Consider the following 21,615-nt stretch of genomic DNA (forward strand, 5'->3'; position numbering starts at 1 on the left):
CATGGCACATGAAGAGGAAGAAGTAAAAGAACTCAACAAGGACAAGGACTCTTGTACATACATGATATTTCATAAAGGTCAAGTCAGTATTTATGGTCTTTTACCCCTCTTCACAAAGAGGGTTTATCAGCTTCAGGAATGCACAAATGCCTAAAAATGAATCTATTCAGAATTTCAAAAAATCAATTTAAAATCTTAATACATGTAGTTAATATTTGCTCAGAACATGTATAAACTCCTAACTCAGGAAAAAATACAGTATAAAGGGATGAAAACAATGCCACTAATGATTATGAAGCTCACTAGATGTGTTTTAAGGCTATACAATCCTCATCAAAATACTTTGAAACTGATAAAAAAATATCAATGTGCCAACTTAATATAAATACAATAAAAATATTTAATAAATCGGTCAGTAATCAGAATTCAACAACAATAATTCATTAGTTTAAAAGAAAAATAATTTTAAAAAACTTACGATTCCATAAAAATTGCTATTAATCATCAATGGTCCACGTCCACGCAAATAAATGAATTCTTCCCACCAATCAGAAACCTTGAAAATATAAAACAAAAATTATGAAGAATTTAAATAATACAAATGTTTTCAATATGTTAATGGCAACTAAAATAAATGTCATATATTAACAGAATGAAATCAATATTATTAATTAGATATCAACAATGAAATATATATTGCAAGGAGGGAAACAAACAAACAGAAAATAAATTTTGTACTGAAAAAAAAATAATCTCTGATGAATTACAGCAAAAGAGTAAATAAAAAATTCAGCTCCATTAGTACTTACATAATTAGTAGCCCACCAAGATTTCAATACTAAGTAACGTTGCAATTTTTTTCCAATTCCAGATCCAAATTCTTGAGCTAGCACTTCCATTCTTTTAAACTTTTCTTCATCAAGGAGAGGTTTAACCGTTTCCAAATACTACAACAGAGTTATTTATAAATAAGATTACATACATACATAAATATACATACAATTTTAATAATTTTACAATTATGGATCATAAAAACAAAAATTTTTTACTCGTTTCATGGTTTTATCTAAAGCAGGAACAGGCAAATTTGGAAGGGATCCTTGAAAACTGTACAACTGGGGCTTCCTTTTTGCAATAATTGAGACAATTGCCTATCAAAATGAAAGGAAATAGTAAAATATACAAAAATGTTAATGAAAATTACTAATCTGTGTAATGAATTTTCTTAAATGGAAGGAACTAAATATGCCTTTTGTAAAAAGTAATACTTATACGTAAACTAAAACATATCAATAATTCTTCATTTAATTTTCAAAATCAGCTCAGAAACTATGATGGGAAATATTTACTTACAAGCCAGCATTTTGTTTTCCAAGACATTTTTCCAGCTCGAGTTTGATACATCCATCCTTTATACATAAATAATATTTTCACAAAGTATCTCACAATATTCACAAATATAAGCCACAAAGCAATAGTGTAGCAAATATAGAAAGTTGCTATACTAAATGTTGAGAACAGAGGATTGCTATAAAAAAAGAAAATTATAGTTTAATAAACTAAAAAAGTGGTTTAATGAGTCAGTTAAATTAATTAACTAATAACAAAAAACCACATTTAAAAATGGAAACTATTTATATTTCATCATTATTCATGAAAGTTGATATAATCATCAAGAAAACAGGATCCAGTTGATTAAACAACTGGATTATAAAAAGTATAAGTAGACCTTTCTGATAAAATCATTCTTGATTGCCATATCCTGCAGAAAGGGGGGAGGGATACTAGTAAAAAATTTACTTTCTATTCATTTCTCAATGCAATAAAAATATGAACATTTTACTTTCATGACAATACTTTAAACCTTCAATAAATATTTTGTAATATATCTAATGTAAAATTTGAGTTAAATCTGCATGGTTTAAGCCTAACTATTATATTTGCAGACTTAATTATGATTCATCCATAGCAAATACATAATCATGCAGATTTTTTGTTATGATTTTGTCTTATATTAAAACTTAAAATCCAATCTGGAATAAGGTTAACAGACTTCAATTATATAGTTTTTCTTTGCTTATTTATATAAAACTATAAAAACTTATTATCACTAATCTGTTTATAACTTTTATTTCAAAACAACACACAAGGAACAATTTACACTTTGGAATATTTAAAAACTATTTAATATTCACATTATAATTTTTTTCTAAATCACAATCTTATCCTCCTCCTCCATTAATAACTAAACCTTCCAATCAAAATATTCAATTACAAAAATAATAAAGGAAGCATTCATCAAAATTTACAAATTAACGCACAGCCAATGCTAATTTCAAATTCAACCAGACATAAATATTAAAAAAAAACACCGTTTTTAATATAAAAGTGGATGATTAACTTATATCTCATTTCTTTAACCATTAGCTGTAATTCGATACATTCTACCAAACCTGTTAATTAACATTTAAAAAAAATTGAATTAGTATATCATATGCTACATTCCTAAATCTTTTACTTCTCAGATATTAAACAAAATCAAACTAAAAAAAATTTAAAAAGTAATATATTTTAAGTTATTTGATATATATATAAGTACTATTCAAAAATACCAATTAAATAAGAACTAATATTTCCAAGCATGAACCAATGATTCACATAAAATAATACATTATAAATTTGACATAAAATATAAAAGTTAAAAAAAATCTTAATCATAATACAATTATTTAATGCAATATACATTTATTTGCATATATATATATATATATATATATATATATATATATATATATATATATATATATATATATATATATATATATATATATATATATATATATATATATATGCAAATTATTGAAAAGGAAATAAGAAAAGTTTTAATCTAAAATCTTTCATTAGCTTGATAGTTGTTGTTGCCAGTCATAAATAACAAATGTTAATGTAATATATATGTACAACAATCACCAAATTAGTACCAAATGCCACAGACATATATAAGACAATAAAAGAGAACTTCTGCAATTATCATCAAGAAGTTCTTATTCTTGGGATATGCTTGGGCTGTTGATATGAGAAAAATATCTATAAATTCTATAAACTTACTCAGTAAAGTGGGATTCAAGAAAGTTTAAGAGTCCATGTGAAACATCACATTCTTTCCAAGCCAGAAAGGCTATGATTGTAGCAATTATTATTATTTCCCTTTCATAAATAACAAATGTTAATGTAATATATACGTACAACAATCACGAAATTAGTACCAAATGCCACAGACATACATAAGAAAATAAAAGAGAAATTCTGCAATTATCATCAAGAAGTTGTTATTCTTGGCATATGCTTGGGCTGTTGATATGAGAAAAACATCTATAAATTCTATAAACTTACTCAATAAAGTGGGATTCAAGGAAGTTTACGAGTCCATGTGAAACATCACGTTCTTTCCAAGTTAGAAAGGTTATGATTGTAGCAATTATTAGAAGGCTATATGGTGAGGCTGGATAAGCACCTGTCCAAACATTGTTCTGCAGAGGAAAATAAAGTGTTTACGATTATTTATCATATCAGATCAAGGCACTTACACAATATTACACATTATAGAAACAAAAACTGTTTAAAGATTGCCTAGCCCACTTGTCTCCCATCGATAAATGCAATTCTAATATAAATTAAATTTAATCCACCTTTATCTTTTATCTTTTCAGAAACATATCTCAGAAGCATATTATATCTCAACGTACTTTAAAACATTTAACCTAGTCTTGTGCTTAAATTACAGCAAATATTTAATATAATTTGCATGTTGTCTTTACTAATTGCATAATCAATTCAAATAATATCAATTAATAAAAGTGGTAAAATATTCTACAAAATACAATAAAGTTCTTCTAATATCTCTCAAGTGATGCATTAAAAACAAATCAGTAAGTAATAAGAAAAAATTATTTCATATTATACAAAATAAGAATATTTATTAGTGGAGATCAAAGTGGGTATTTTCTAATTATGATATCCAGTAAACAAATAATTCATATTTTTTAAATCCTATTCTAAAAACTTCATAGGAAATGTTTCTTAGATTACAGTTATATGTTAATTAATTCATTTTAAATGAAAATTTCTTGGATTTAAAGCTTACACTAAAATAACTGACAACTGTAATTAATAATTTTTAAAGTGACTTACAAAAATATATAGAGAAATACAAAGCAATTCTTTGTTATCAATTAGGTATTATATCTTGATATACCTTTCATCAATTAATCATCAAGTAAGCAGATAATTTATCCACTAAATAAATAACCAGATACATCAGTTATTTATAAGGCCCAGCAAAAAGATAATTTGCATTTCTTTAGGTCTTTTTTAACTATGAAAAAGTATTTTTTGGAGTACAGTTCCATTTTAAATAATTTAGATTACTGAATTTTAATAAAATTCCTCAGATCTCAAGATATTATAATTAGTTGTTAAAATGTTAAATAATTCATACTTTTTAAAGGAACTGACAAAGAATCACTTAATAAAGGCACACTAAGTAATTTTTTTTTTTTTTTTTTTACCATTTATACCAATCATTTTAACTATAACACTATCAGATGAAAACCACCGAAGAACAAAAAATATTAAATAAATAATGCACCTAAGCATTCAGTAATATAATATTTTGATAAGCATCTTGCACAATGAATACAGCTTTTAACAGTGTAGTTTAATGAGCCATGACTTAACACATTTAAACATTTCTCATATGATATCCCCAGTCCATATTGTATAGTTTTATTTGTGCTAAATTTACTAATTCAATTCAAAATTATTTTGATAACACATAACAAATGAACCATGTTTTAGAAATGTTTAATGCACAATAATATTTTTTACATCAATTGCATTCAATTACAATGATGATTTAATGGAAAGGCAATTTAAAATTGATTTAAACTTACCCAAAATTTGTTCAGTCTTCTCCTCCAAGATCGTAAGCCACTTTGCCACACTGCATAAAATATGTCATGATCATAGTTGATGTTTACACCTTCATGCGTGATGGTGAAACTGAATGCAACAGCAGAGTGGGCCTCTGCCATTTTGAAAAGGAAGTGCTATAAAATAAAACATACATACTATTAAAATTTTAGAATATAAGTTTCAACACATTATTAAAAATTAATATCAAATCAAGAAAGCAAAACATATAATCTGAAGTATTCAATAGATTCAAGAAACTAACTCCCCCCTTACGTTCATTAAACAATATACATTTTTATTAATTAAATAAATAAGATGCAGGAATAAGTTTGCCTTGGCATCACTTTCCTTTACTATGCCACTATATAAAATTATTTTGAATAAAATTATCAATTATTAATTAAAATCATTGCCATCAGAGATTATATTTATGTTTATTCTTATCTGGGAATATCTAGGTATTGAACATTTTATTATTGCCATTACAAGAATTAATACTGTAATTTACATATAAAAGTAAAATATTACATACACAATTGTAATAATGGGAACTTTTATTCCAAACATTTTTAGTTTAAAAAGTTAGAGTTTTTAGTTTAAAGATGATATAGATTAACATGTAAAGGAGATAAATTAAAAAGAATTAATTGTAACATTTTCTTAAAAACTTTCAAACTTTACTAAGATAGAAATCTGTGATTGAGTGAGTAAATCAAAGTTCAACGTTACAAATAGTCAACAAGTTCAAAGTTACAAATAGCATTGAAAGCAAAGTGAAATATTTTTCTATTTATAATCAATAAGAATAATGGTCAGTATCACATATAGTAATATTCCAAACTTTTTACTTATCTAGCACTTAATCAAATCAGCTTTCAATGGCAGACACTTTCTGATTTCATTAAGAAATAAAGTATACTATATAAACAAGTAAGTTGTCTTATTTTGGCATAAATAGTCTGATTGGTTTGCATAAAAAACATACAGGAAGAAAATATAAATTCATAAAATAAAATTATCTACATCATAACAAATGTATTTTGTTTTAAAAGAAATAATGGCATATACATTAAATTATAAAATTGAAAATTACCAAATCCTGTAATTTTCACAGATTATCCTACTGAAATTATCTGCAACCAAACATTCTTCACCCACACAGGATTAATGAGTATCCATATACATTCACTCAGAAGCATGTTTAATTTGAGACAGTCTAAGTAGATCTAATTTTCTTTGAAATCTTTTAATCAATCTCATAATTAATTTCTCATAATTCCTATTTTTTTTTAAACTTAGTTCTAACTTCAATCTAAATAGCTTCTACAACCAGAATAAAACATTCTTTAGTTAAATTTCCAAGATTTTTCACAAGAATTGCTTTACAATCAGGTTGAAGGAAAATGCACAGGCACACAAATGAAGATCCCAGTGAATCAATACATATTTCAAGAAGAATGAATCTTTATTTATATTAGTGATAAAAAAACATTCTTCACACAGAAATGCTCAAGTACTGACTATATGTTCTGGTACTGACTGTACGTGATTGCCAAACTTTTTGGATTAATCATATGCCACTGCTAAACATAGTTAATAGACTAAAATGAAATCTCTAGCAAATTTTTTGGTGGAAAATTAATGGTAGATGGTTAATATGCAAGAACCACCTTTCTGAATTAGTTGATTTTTTTCCTTTGATTTTGGTTCTATACACAACATATTACTAAACATATTACTAAAAATGAAGGGTGTTAAGAAGCAATTAATGATTGAAAACTAATTACTCAAGCAGTAAAGATAAATGGTGCTCAAGCATATTATTCATCTTTCATCTGCTTACACCAATGTTGCTCATTGACTTCTAGCTTTAAAACAAAAAACACAAATAAAAATATCACACAGTATTCTCCCTGCCGAAATGTATCTATATTTCTTCACTTTAATATCTACCCACTCAATGTCACTTAAATTTATTATGGAGAGTGTAAGAAAACAAAATATTTGCCCATTAATTTCATTTTTAAGATCCAAGAAATAAATACTGCAACTAAGTACAACTGACATTTGCCCTATCATGATTATTACTTTGGCATTTTTAAATCATATATCATGATATTCATACAGATATGGATACATTTTTTATATAAATCTTTAAAAACTTTTACAAAATATATTATTTTTTATTGAGAACCAGAAATAATTTACAATTGAAATATAACAAAATTATTAAGAGTAATAGATAAATGAAAATAGCAACAAGTAACATTTGTCAATAAAATTATAATTTGTCATTTTATCAATGAACAGATTTAAACTGTGCCCTTTATTCTTATCAAAGCATCCTTAAGATAATGAACTGTAATATTAGCTGAATTGAAATACTGAACACAGTGAACTTTGAAAACAGATAGGAAGTACTGCTGAAGCAGAATATCTTTGTATCTAATTGCATAAGAGATAGCATAACACCGATAATGTATCGTGTATATTACTTTACAGATGAATTTGTTATAACATTCATGATAGAAATTGATTAGAGGTAGCATATCCTTCAGTTGAATATTTAAATTCACCTGCAATTTCATTCAAAATGTATCTAAATAAAAATATAAAGCTATATTAGATAGATAAGACTAAAAATCAAGTAAATAATCTATATTAATCTTTCCTTAGTATAGCAAAATTTGATCTAAATGTAAAAAAAAAAAAGGGGGGGGGGAAACTTAATAATGAAAGTGTTACAAAAAGTTTTTCCCCTTGTTCTATTCACCACTTTTTAAAGACAAATATACTCACAATGCAAAATTATTTCAATCATTAGTTGCAAATATAATGATATGGATAGATTTAAGCTATGTATTTACTATAGATTGTCAGACTTCATATTACAGAAATTAACCACTCCTTTAAAACTGAGCAATTTAACAAATCAGTATCAGAACTAAATTTATAATTTTTTTTTTTTTTTCTTTCTTCTTTCCCCTTATGGTTTTTTGATGTCTAAACCAAACAAAATTCAAAGATAAAACCATTAAAAGGACTGATTGGATTGCAGCACAGGGACACTTTTGATATAAATGTGCCTAAAGCTACTATACTGACTTAACTTTAATTTTATACCAAAAATATATTTCATTATAACTTGACTTATAATAGAGGAGAATTTGTGTGTGCTGACATTCTATAGGCTAGCTCACTAGCTCCAGAATTCCCAAATTTGGCACAAACATTTGGATTACTTTTTTAATTTTTTACACTAAATTACTTAGGCTCAGGTTGCAAAAATTCATTAAAATGACCGTATCAAAAATTATTAGAGAATTCTTTTATTCTAAAAATTCCAATTTATTCACAACGAACAGGCAACAATAAAAGTGAAATAAATATGTAACTTCCACCAGAGAATATACAAAAGACATTCAAAAATTTCTACTGTTCCCCCTAAAATTTGAGACAGCATTCATGAAAAAAAAAAATTATTAAGATTATTACCAAAATAATATTTTTTGCATCTATAATTTTTTAAAGAAATATATTATTTTCTTTCAATAATAAAAATGAACTCTACCAAAGCAATTAATTTAGTTTTGGTTTGCACTTTTAATCTTATTATAGAAATTATAAAGGATTAAAAGTGCAAACTATTATAGAAACAAATCATGCACTCGAGAAATAATTAAATAAAACTTATTGGATATCAAAACTTGTATGGCACATTTAGTTTAGTTTTTTAGCTACTATAGTTTTCATTGTTTTAATTTTTGCAGGCCTGTTTTTATATTTTTTTCCCCTATCAGGTAATATAATGATTTAAAAAAATGAATTTCTTTATACAACAAAAGAGTTTTAATAATGCTTAATCAATATATTTTAAAAATTAGTAAAGCCAAACTTTGCATATGAACATTTTCTGTTCTCATTTAAAAATCTTAATCTTCATCAAAATTTTTGGGAGGAAAAAAGCCCCTCGAAGTATATGTTATGGAGGTAATATACAAAAATTAATCATCCTATGTTTAAAAAAGAGAAGCAAGAAAAAGAAGTAAAAAAAAAAAAGGATTTTTAAGAGAAATAAGTAGTCAATATCCTAGAATGAAAGATATGAACTATGATATATATCAGAAGAAAATTTACAATATAAGTTACAAATAGGTAATCAGCAATCTATAACCATTCTGCATCAAAAGGTAATTTAATAATTCTATTTTTGCAATTTTTCCAAAAATATCTCTGAGGGAAGCCACAGTCTAGACTAAATGTGAAATCCAATATAATTCAATTCCTACAAAAACATGATAATAGAGATACAAACGATAAAAAAATTGCATCAATCAGCTTATAGTGATCAAAGTTCAAAAGTTACAGCTGGCCCTTTGGATACAAATTATCTTTTTTCTGATAATCATCAAAGATGAAAGTACAAACAATGACGTCAATATCTGGCAAAGCTTTAAAAAATTCAGCAAAAAAAAAAAAAAAAAAAAAAAATGATGTAAAGAATTTGCATTTATGATTATTTTGGGGAAGTCTGATCAGCAATTTTGTTTTTAAAATAAATAAATGTTGTTCTATTTAAAGAATTAATATTCTATTAAATAATCTTTTTTTTTTTTTTGTTAAAACAGTTTTTAAGAAATGGGAACAAGTATTAATATTCTGATATATAGCAACAAAATTTATTACAGAGCTTCTTTAGCTAGAAAAAATTGAAATATATTCTAAAGAACTGAGCTATAAAAGATTTTACTAAATTCAATCCCATTTCTGCATTATATTCATTACATTTATAGATCAATTAAAATAATTTTTTAAGAATAAATACAAAAAAATATGCATTTTTTTTTTTGCAAGAATTGAATAAAAGATATGTAACATCCAAAAATGAGAGAGAGAAAAAAATACTATGAGTACTTTTAGTTCATCATTAATTTTTTTGTTTACATAAATCACATTAAATCTCTATATGAAGCAAAGTCATGTAAATGAGCAATATATTATATATAACTACAGAAAATTAACACATATAGTAAAAGTTCATAAACTCTTCATTGTATTCCAAAAGTGTTCTCTAGAATACTGTTAGAGTTGCTAAGAATTCTTGCATTATTTTTTAGTGTTTTCAATATTTGTAAACAAAAACAAAAACAAAAAAACTGATAAAATCTCCTTGATTAAAACGTAGTACAATGAAAATTTACAAAAAAAATATTAAAAATTAAATTTATTATTGTACATTCAGTTTTTGAAATTGTGTCAAAACATGAGAAGGATGGGTACAAAAAATATTTATATCAAATATGATTTATAAATGGAAATAAATAACAAGCCTATTCCAAAGGAAAAAATTATATAGTAAAAACCTAGTAAATTAAACTTATGCACTTCAGATAATTTACTGCAGATTTAAAACAATTCACTAAGTAAATGCATATAATATTTCTATGTCTAGCATCAAAATACTAGTCTTCAGTTACAAATAACAAATAAAAAAATATACTCTAAAAAAATTACGGAGAGAATAAAATACTTTCTGAGAAAATATAAAGTACAAACAAATAATTATTTATTTAATTAGATTTATAAAAAAAAGAAACATATTTTCAATTTAATACTAACACTTGTTTAATATAGTTCTTATTATTTGATTATTTCAGATTCAACAAGACAAGTTTTCAAACTTAATTAAATTAGAAATTATTAAAAGATTTAGAATTTTTTTCAACCAATTATGTATGTAGTAGTTATGAATTACTTAAAACAACTGCATTAGGGGGGAAAAAAAAAAGGTTAGATATATGGATGAAAGTTTAAAATAATATAATATGAATTAAAAAACGATTCATTTATCAAAAATTATAAACTAAGGTATAAACCAAAGTCACAGTAAAAAGATATAAAGAATATCTTAGTCATGCAAATAATGAGAAAAAAAAAATAGGAAGGATAATATTCTCGCCTGAAAATACAAGAATTAAACACACTAAATTTTTTAAGCACAACAATTTTATTAACAAAATGATCATTTCATAAATATTTTTTATTATACAATTAACAGAGATTTATTTATACTTCATCGTTATTTTATTCAAAAAAAAAAAAAATTACTATAACTTTTTAAAAGTTTTTTTTTTTACAATCAGATTTTGATAAGATCCTTAAATATAACAATCGAATACTATTTCCTTTCATTGCAAAATAATTCTGAATTAGAAATTTCAAAAACAAAAGATATAGGAAATTATAATAAATATAACGAATTACTGAAACTGTAAGATTTACTTAAGTTAAAGAATCATGCAGATAATCAGGAATTTACATTAACGTGAACTTTTCCATTTCAGAATTCTTTTATATCTAAAGACCGATTTGGTCTATAAAAATTACTGAAAACACACTTTAACAAACAGATCAATAAAGCTTTAAATCTTTTACTTAGCTAAGATCGCATACCTGTAATACGAGACGTAAACACTACCGCAATTTTGATTAAAGCCAAACAGCAAGCTCACGTGGTCTCGTGAATTAACGACGGTTTACAGTCGATCTCTTTCTTACTCAAACGATAAACAGAAATTGCGGGTTTTCGACCCGCACTGCAGCAGCTAATTTTAAAAAAAAGAATCTAAGAAAAAGTCTAAATTCTGATTTTCTAACCGGTTCAAAAAATAAAATCTTAAATTAATTGGATTAGGTCCATTATTTAATCCAATCTTTTATCAGCTGTTCGCCCAATACTCTCATGCAAAATTGCTCTGTGAGAAGGACGAGGGCAAACGCACAGCGTAGCGAAGGAAACGTATCGCGAAATGATAGCGCATGCTCTGAAGTCGAGCCTTCCAGGACCACCCCCTTCCCAAAAGATAAACAGCTGTGTTGCAATCGCATTCCCTTTTGTAAAATGAACTTTGATTGGCTCAGAAAGGGAATTTTTGGAGGCACGTCCGGGCGTCATCAAACCTGTTTTCTCTTTACACTTGAACTTGATAGTGGATGATATCCACACCACGTGAAAGTCCCCAAACGTGAGATTTCAAGTAAGTAGAGGGGAGAAAGGCACCTCTCATTTTTTTCTTTTTCTTTTAAAGGTTAGAGCATTTGATTTCAAAAATTAAACGATTATGTCTCTATACTAATATATCTCTTACTAAGAAGATTTAAGCCATGTAACAGAAATGTAAAATTATATTAAATTATACATTCTCTTTCAATTGTGTTCATTTAAGCTGCCTCTTGAGTAGAGCTTCTCGAATTTTTCACTCTCATAATTTTATTTTTATCTTGAAAATTTAAACTTTCAAAATCTTTAAATTCACATTTCAATAGCTTAAAAGAATGAAAATAACAAACAAACGATAATTTTTCTTTCTAATCCTATCTTTAATTCGGAAAAAATAATCCATTCGAATTTATGAGAATTAAGTTGTCAATACTATGTTGGAAAACAAGATAAATGAGAGTTATGTTAATTTAATCTTATTTTTGAATCTTGCTTCCAAAAATAAGACTGTTTCTGAATTCGTTTACAATTTTCAAGAACGTGATGTTTTTCTTTTATTTTTAACACGTCAAATTTGCATATTTTTTATTTCAAAAAAAAAGAAAGAAAGAAAGGACGGAAAAAGAAAAGAAAATGTTCATTTTACGGATGACTAATATTAATTACGTGAAGCTAGCTGATTAAGTTATAGATATATTTAAATAATTTTATTCGTTAACATATTATACATTGAATGTAACATATATTTGCTATTTTCTAAAGCGATAATAACTGGATGATTTTTATATTAAGTGTTAACTGTTGGAATAATGAATTCTGTCATTCGAATGTAGAGTTTTAAGATGCCTTTCAATTCTATTGCATTTTCTAAAATTGCCGTTAAATGATAAACAGATCGTAAAATGAGATAATATTCGACTTCCTCTTCTGTCCAACGATTCTTATAAATAGTTCTTCCCTGCTTCTCATTTTATATCGAATTCCGAATACTTAGGCGAAATTTGGAAGGCACAATGTTTGCACTGAATTTTATTAATCACTTTCATTGATTACCATTTAGATATTTTGAAGCTGGTACGTCGCTTTTCGTTAGTTGCACGGAATATTATAAAAACAAAATATTAAGTAGGAGAGGGGAACAATAATATAAGAAGGAATGTTATATTTTTCTATTTTTAATGATTTTACTTTTTTTTGTAGCAATGATTCATATTTTTCATTTTGCGAGATGATCATTTTATTTTTATTAATTTTAATTTTAATTTTTATTAAATTTAATTTTAAATTTATTAATTTATTTTAATTAAATAAATGTAATAAATTTATTTTATTAAATTTAAATTTAATTTTAGTTAAGTTTAATTTTAATATTTAATTAATTTTAATATTTAATTAATTTTATTTTTTTAATTTTACAAAAAAAAATTTCACTCACTTTTTTTATCTACTTGATTTTTTTAATTTTTTAAAATTGTGAATTCTTAATGATAGTACATCATTTTATAATTTTTTAAATTTAATTATCTGTTAATCGAATATTTTAATTAAGTTTTTTTTCTATTCGTAATATAACTACGTGGCAAAGAAATTCGATAATATTTATAAATATGAATTACAGATTAGATATTCGAAAGTTATAGATTTTCGTTAATACTTTTTTATGAAACTTTTTTTTCTATTTCTATAGTCGTATAACACAATGATAATAATAATACTTGATTGTGTCAGGGATTTCGTAATTAAAGTTTTTAAGGATATCTACTTATTCATGGAAAAAATAATGCTGATGTGTTCCTAACTAACTTCGTTCTTTTATTTCACCTTAGAATTTATATAAATGCATCTTTCGTTATGCTGAATGTATAAAAATTATCTTTTTATGTATGAGTGCGTTTGTAGCATTTCTTTCCTCCTTCTTTTCATTTTTTGGAATAATTACGTTCTGCAGCATCATGAAAAGCCTGCTAATGCAAATTCATTTAAAAATAATAATTTGAATATTTTTTAAGAGAGTAATAGAGGATATTGAAACCAATTTTTTAAAAAATGAAAAATTATTCAATAATTGCAAATTTTATGTACAAATTATAAATTTCTTTTTATACACCTACAGGTGTCATTGAATGCTTTTTACTTTTTTGTATACGAAGTATAGAGAAAGTATTGCAATCGTCAAATGGGGCCGTGGTGGCCTGGTGGTAAGGTCTAGGCTTATGAGCTGTAGGGTTTCAGGTTCGCGACCCCATTCCACCGAAGAACCGCCGTGTAAGGGGGTCAGTTGCACGATAAATACGTCAGGGTTAAACGTCCTTCCGTTGGTGGGGTGTGGCGTGGAGAGGAGGTGCCAGCTCAGGTGTCGTCCTCGTCATCTGACCGCGGTTAAATTACGAGGTCCGTCCCAAAATAGCCCTAGTGTTGCTTTAAACGGGACGTTAATATAACTAAATGAAACTAAGCAGTCGTCAAATAGTTCGGACTCTAGCTTATGTTGAATTTCCATGTTTTAAACACCCTGAGTTCGAAAAACACATCTTTTGCCATTATGACTGCCTGTGGACACAGTAACTGAAAAACGCTTTGAGCTGGATTCCTAAAATTAGGTAAATAGAATGACGACCAAATTTGTAGATATCTATCAATTTTTGAATGAAGCCAATTCACAGGAAGTCTGTATGGTAGGTTATTCGAGTACAAATGAATTCGATCATTACAAAACGCAAAGAGCATTGGTGGATAAAATTTAGTATTCTTTAGTATCTAAAATATAGCTACTTATCAAATTTTGAACCAAATTCGTCACACGGCTGACTGTTATTCGGTCTGTACTTTCACATAATTAATTATAATTAATCACAAACGCAATGACTTAAATCAGTGAAATTCGCTTTTATATGATTTCTACCCACATATATATAAATATATAATTTTTGGAAGCAGTTTCGTGGTTGAAGAGAGCGAGGACACTTTGAATTTTTAACTTCGTTTTATTTCATCCCGGGGGGCATAATGTATGTACAAGAGGAGCGGACAAAACACGCCCAAAAACAAAAAGAATGAAATTTTAAAATCTAATTTAAACAATTTATTTCCTAAAATTTATCTGAATTCAACCCATATTAACTTAATTCTAAAATGTTCTCTTATTTCCTGATCCCATTCCACCTTTATTTATTTAATTAATTCAACGCGAGCTCTAAAAGTGTTTAAATCTGCGTTTTCACACGCTCTGAGTGAAGGTATAAAAATTGTCTAGCCAAGCAAAATATTTTAAAAGATACCTGGATTTCTCTATCTGAAATCGACATATGTAAAGAAATCCTTATCAGAATCTCATAGTATAAATAACTCGGGAAAAATATTTTCTGCCTCTTTTATGCTCATTTTCTCTTTTCGATCTTGTGCCGCGCTGTGAACGTGTTTTGTCACGACCTGTATTACGAAGGTCGTGGTTTTGTACGCTCTTCTTATATATAAATTATGCCTTCCGGGATGGAATAAAAGTGAAGTTTAAAAATAAAACTTAAAGCAGTAAAAGAATTTTTTTAACAAAATATATTACTAACGGAAATTTCAGTTTTAATGATTTATTAATTCTTTAAGCTGCAGTCTTTGGCAACTGCCTGATAGCTCTAGGCTGAAAGGCAAGTCGACAACTTTTCCATCATTAAACCATTAAAAAGCTCCACTGCCCTCTTATAGAATAATCCGTGGAGTGTAATCCCCGGTAGTAATTTAGTACATTTTCTATGGCATCATGAAGTATTTAAGGCCTACTTTGATACCATAGAAGAGAGGGCAGCATTGGAAATATCTGAAAAGCCGACAAATTTTGCCTTCCAATGATTTAAAAGGAGTGAAAGCAAATTCGTCTTTTTTTTTTTTCCCTGCAAAATCCTTGTTTTAATGCATGTTTGGTATTTGATTTTCTCCTAATTTAGGTACAGTATGGGTTAACGGATTAAAGCATGGGACAAGATTAAAAGCATGGCAATGAAATTTCCATTATTTAATAGATATGTTTAAAATATTTTTAGTATGATGTAATCTTTTCAAAAAGGATAATAGTTTTCACAATTATCTGCGGAAAAATAAAAATTATGAGTTTAAACAACAATACTATTAGAATATCAGTAGAAATGGTTTTCTCCAAAATTTTTGTAGTATTTATGTGGATACCAACTCAAAAAGTTTGATTATAAAGAATAATAATGCAATCACTTTTTATCACATGTTATAAGTGGAATTCTTATGTAGAAGTACACAAGAAAATTGGGAGTAGAACGTTTCCGATTATTATTCTTTTTTAACGTGCAACTAACAATGGAAAAAAAATCAATGTATGATTTTATCTAACTAAGACAGACAATTGTGATTCACTCAGACGATTTAAAATTATGTATACGTTTGGAGGGTGAACATAGCTTTTCAAAACAAAATGATTGTAACTAACCGACAAAAAAATATATATCTTTGAGGAAGATAACAATGGAGATTTTCTTATTTTATGCAATGAGGTGGAAAATGTAGCTTTGAAGTGTCTCTTTGTTTTAGCATTCATTAAAAAAATAATGACTATCTAACATGATTTCATTCCATGTACAAACATTTCTTGTATTTCTTTAAATGTCTTAAGATTTTAAAGTTTTATTGCAAATAAAAGTGGGATAATAGATTGTCTTTAATCTACTACTTCTGTACATGCTTTATACCATTCATTGAATGTTGATTAACGAGTCGCATGAGTTTGATTAAAGTTATCAGGAGTTTGTTTATTTACTAGAATTTTGACTACATGACCTGGATTTATCACGAATTGGAATTTTATATCTCGAATTGTTATATAAAAAAAGAGATTAAAATATCTAAGAAATCAGAAGAGTTAATTTTAAATAAAATCGAATTAAAGGTGAATTCTTTCTCTCTTTTACCAAACGATTTGTATTGACGATGTATTTTTGATTTTAAATATAGACTTGGGATTATTTTAGCTTATATAAAAAAAGAGAGTCTAAAATATTTAAAAAAAATATCAGATTGAAAAGTTAATTGTAGATAAAAGGAATCAAAGGAAATTTTTCTTTTTCCTCTTCTTTTTTGCCAAACGTTCAAAGTGACGAGACATTTTTCATTTTAAATATAAGGTGGGATTATTTTAGTTCATATAAAAAAAAGAGATTAAAATGTTTAAAAAAATAAAAAAAATAATTAATTTTATATAAAAGGGAATAAAAGACGAATTGTTCTTCGTTTCCTTTGTTACACGTTCATTAACGAGTTTAAGTAAGTAATGAGACATTTTTTTTATTTTCGGTACAGACCTAATTTTGGCCCAGGTTTGATAAATTGTTCAGAATGTTCAGAATTTGGATTAAATGTTTTCTGGATTGGTTACTTATTAACAAATAATTATAAAGAGGGTAAATTAGAATTAAAGAAAAGTTTACTTGGTATAATGGGGAATTAGTCAAATTAAAAAGTCTTTGAAAATCTTTTTTTTAATTTAAAAAAAAAAAAACATCTGTCTCCAAAATATTCCCTTTTATAACTGGCACAAACATTCAGTAGAATCATCAGTCAGAAATAATACCAAAAAATTATTTATACTTCTTTTTTCTCCATTCCTGCATTTTTTAAAACAATTTGAATAATTATCTATAACATTGTTTCTGAATTTATTTATTTATTTACATTTTTGGTAAGTTTTATTCCAATACCTGCTACTTCTATACTAATTTAATATTCTGAGCTTCACATGTAAGTTATATAGTGTCCCAGGTCGAAGATCTAAAAATTTGTAAGCTTTAGCTATGCTTGTCTATGCTGAATAAGCTCTGTATCATTTTTATTGCAATAAATATTATGCACACATAACCGGTTTATGTTTTATTTTAATATTAAAACAAGTATATCTTATATTAGCAATAGCATAAAGATGATTTAATGTTAATATTAACATAAAACATGCTTTGTAAATACTAAGGTTAGACAGACATCTGCAGAGGCGGATTTCCGCATAGGCAGTTGCCTATGACTACTTCATTAAAGGGAGAGGGGCGCAGATAAAATAATGTTCCATAAAAATAATGTTTTAACCTAATTATCACATAATTAAATTTGCAAAAAGTACACATTTTATGAATTATAAAATATAATGGTTATATTATGTGCTTGCATTGAATTATTATTAATATTTATATAAATAAATTATTATTATAATAAGTAAATTATATAAATAATTATTTTTTAAATGTACTGAAATATTAGTTATTGTTATTTTACTTGACGGGATTTGTAAAATGATAATTTTTAATGTTATAATTGTTTCAAAGTTATTATCTGTTATAATCTTCCATAAAAATTAAATACTTTTGTTTGGTATTAAAGAAATCACTAACTAATAATTATTGCTAATTTTTCAAGAATTGTATTACTTTATTTTTAAATAAATAATTTAAGAATCAAGAAATAAAAATAGTTTTTCTCAAAGTTATTAAAATTAAATAAGTAACTAAAATAAGTCATTAATATGTTGATTAATTTAAAAAGGGGAAAGTAATTTTATTATTTGTGAGAAGAAAGGCTTTCTGATGTGCATTACGTAAGGTAGCGAAATGCCGAAATGCTCCACTGAGCATTTGTAATACTTTTTGGATAGTTTCAAAATAGGAAATTATTCTAAGTCAATCAGTCAGTCGGCATTAATTAATTGCTTAATGTTATTAAAAAGAGGGATATTTAACTGTGAATAATTACATCACGTGGCAGCTTTTAATGCAACAGTGGTGGCATTAAATTTAAAATTACCACAAGCAATTTTAGCACAGTAAGCCGTAAAATTGCGCTAATCCGTGTTTGTTTTTTCTAAATTATCATGGAGGCAATATTTATATTCAAATTGTTATTTGAATGGAAATGGACAGTTGTCACAAAATTTAAGTAAAAAAAAGTTAAGTAAATTAAATTTAAAAAATTGAGTAAGCAAATTTTCGATACAAAAGGTATACACACTTTGTTCTCCGTTTTTTTTTAAACCGTCACGTGAGCATTATTATTACAGAAATTGTATCTATATGATATACTGGCATACATTTGAATTAATCATAGTTCTTTATATTTGTTTGAAAGTGATAAAAATTGAGTAATTTTCAAACACCAAAGCAATAAAAAAATCTCTATCCCATTGAATTAGCACTGAAAAGGCATGTGCTTTTTTACAAAAGCATGCGATACAAATTGATCAAAATCATGCATCGTTTTGGAATATGATTTATCACTCACCTGTCTTTTATGGTTCTTCAACATTTATTTATATAAAAACCAGATGCGTCGTGCAATGAAATAGGGAATACTTGTTTCAGTTCAAGAATTCCTAATAAAATATTTGATATTAATAACTGGAGCACAGAATGCCTGAAACTGGTTTCTTCTCTTGTGTACAAACAGTACGATGGAATGAGAATTTTATCAATAGAATCGAGGAAAGATAGGGTATAAGGTATCAGTAAATAAAAGAAACGTATTCTAGAAAGTTGCAGAAAAGATACGAACATAAGTATGCTGTTAGAAATGTAGGTAAATTAAATTTTTCGTGAAATATACAGAAAAACTTTTGATTTTCTCACTTTCAGGCAAATATAAAGAATTATGTTTAGTTCAAATGCATGGGAGTATATCATATACATATAGTTTCTATCGTTATAACGAAAACGTAACGTTTTACAGAAAAACTTTTATAACCGGTAATAGTATTCTTACTGGTCTTACTCTCGACACGAAGGACTTTGTGACCCCGACAGATTTATACGTGCACCAGCCACCACACACACTGAGAGTCTTCGGCTTGCGGGGTTCGAACTCACAACCTAAGGAATGCGAGTCCAACGCCCTACCAACCAGGTTTTCCCGGCCTGGAATCCCGGAAGAATTCCTAAATGCAGCGAATGAAGAGAATCATTTAGGAATTCATTATTTAAGAAATGAGGAGAATTGAACAAATATTTTGAACCTCCTCACATTCACTGATTTAGTGTAAATGTTCATGTAGATCTATACTATTTGTATTAAAACTATATAGTAAATTTCGTTAATTTTATTTCTTGTGCTTATCAGTTTTCGCGCTCATATACACACAATAAAACAAAAATACTGTCTGCCTGCTGATGGAGTTGATACAGTATTAGAAACAGATTTATGGTTTATAAGCAATATCGTGGACTAATTGTTAGAAAAGATTATATACTAAATTCCACTCATCTATGTTATTGGAGTTTTGAATTATCTTATCCGTATACAACATTTTGAAAGGCAGCCAATCATTTGACAGCTTCAGCCCAAATTCCATACTATTCTACAATTATAGTAATAAAAGCCATAAATTAAATTTCATCTGCATATTTCAATTTGTTGTTGTTATATATTTCATTTATTCTATTTCATCGCATGAACACGATTCAATTATCCTCTTTGTAATTTCTTGATAGATTTTGCTCGAATTTTAAGAGAAATCTGCAATTTTCGTTTGAAAATACTACACCAAATTTCAATAGGCTTACTAATTCTGTTTTCTCAGACAGACAGAAGTAATTAAATTTTTTAAAAGCGACGAAGGGATGAATTCAGAGAAGATTAAAACAGGTAAATTCAACAAAATTTGATATTCAGTTCTTTTAGGATTATACTGCTTTCTCCTTTACATTTCAAATTCTAGAAGATAAAATTTGTTTTTTGTATTTGGATCTTTGGCACAAAATAGAATAAAAAGTATACAGTTCGATTTAAAATGTGTTTGAAGAATTTTGGTCAGAAAATTTTGGGTATAAATTTTAATATTTTATTTTTCTTTCTTTCCTTTCTTCTCTACAATGAATTTAAGCAGATAAATATTCTATGTATTTACAAATTCTTAGAGAAAAGAAAAAACTCTGGAGTTGGCTGTGTCCTTAACAAACCCGTATATTTTTTGTCTCTATGGAAAATAAACATATGTAGAACGCATTTTCCACTTCAAACAACTTTCGTTACTATTTGTTCACAAATTAATGAATTTTTCATTTTTGTTCCACATGATTTATTTTAAATTGGTTGTTTCAATATGCTTTTTTATTTCTCTTATATTTTGTTCAGAAGTTTTCATTTTAAAGTTTTGTTTTTTCTCCTGAGCGAACAGGGGCTAATCTCTTATTTAAGTATTAGATTTTTTAAATATATTTCCTTTTAATTTTTCAAGAATTTTATATTGCTTACAAAATGAAGATACCTTTTTCTTAACGGATGGAACAGTTCTCGGGTCAATTCAACATTTCCTCGCCCTGCTCTAGTTTAGATCAATTTTTTAAAAGTCTCATTTATTTTACTCTCTTGCAGGTCACCAGGAACCGGATTCACATTTTTTTCATTAGCTGTAGAGCTCAGAGGGTGCTGTCAAACAAGCAAGAGGGTGGATTTCAACGTGCTATTAATCAAATCTATTTCTTTGTCGTAGAGAAAGTCCTGACCGCTTTGCTAAATGTTATTAGCACTAGATTAGTTTACTTTGGATTATTAGCAACCTACTTTGGATATAGTTATTAGTAAATTAATCTAATAATTATTATGACAGTGTTTTTATTATAATTATTTGATAAATAATGTCAATGACTTTA

General features: G+C 26.7%; 1 protein-coding gene and 1 long non-coding RNA gene across 3 annotated transcripts in view; one reads left to right on the forward strand and one right to left on the reverse strand.

Annotated features, from left to right (window-relative positions):
* Positions 1-21,615, reverse strand: part of LOC129987896 (carnitine O-palmitoyltransferase 1, liver isoform-like) — a 104,487-nt gene that overhangs the window by 16,376 nt on the left and 66,496 nt on the right. The window contains exons 1-7 of one of the 2 annotated variants that reach the window (XM_056095885.1): positions 11,428-11,748; positions 4,953-5,108; positions 3,394-3,530; positions 1,354-1,528; positions 1,050-1,151; positions 810-947; positions 479-556 (exon numbers count right to left, since the gene is read on the reverse strand). In XM_056095885.1, the coding sequence (XP_055951860.1) occupies positions 479-556; positions 810-947; positions 1,050-1,151; positions 1,354-1,528; positions 3,394-3,530; positions 4,953-5,093 (771 nt within the window). In that variant the 5' untranslated portion in view covers positions 5,094-5,108; positions 11,428-11,748. Of the gene's footprint in view, positions 1-478; positions 557-809; positions 948-1,049; positions 1,152-1,353; positions 1,529-3,393; positions 3,531-4,952; positions 5,109-11,427; positions 11,749-21,615 lie in introns of those variants that run through there. The other variant, XM_056095884.1, reaches the window with a different exon arrangement.
* LOC129987897 (uncharacterized) lies at positions 11,876-21,564 on the forward strand. Its single transcript, XR_008785612.1, has 2 exons — positions 11,876-12,011; positions 21,338-21,564. It is a non-coding gene; the product is annotated as an uncharacterized LOC129987897 (long non-coding RNA).

Source organism: Argiope bruennichi, chromosome 10 (genome assembly GCF_947563725.1).
Source record: "Argiope bruennichi chromosome 10, qqArgBrue1.1, whole genome shotgun sequence".
Taxonomy (NCBI): Eukaryota; Metazoa; Arthropoda; class Arachnida; order Araneae; family Araneidae; genus Argiope; species Argiope bruennichi.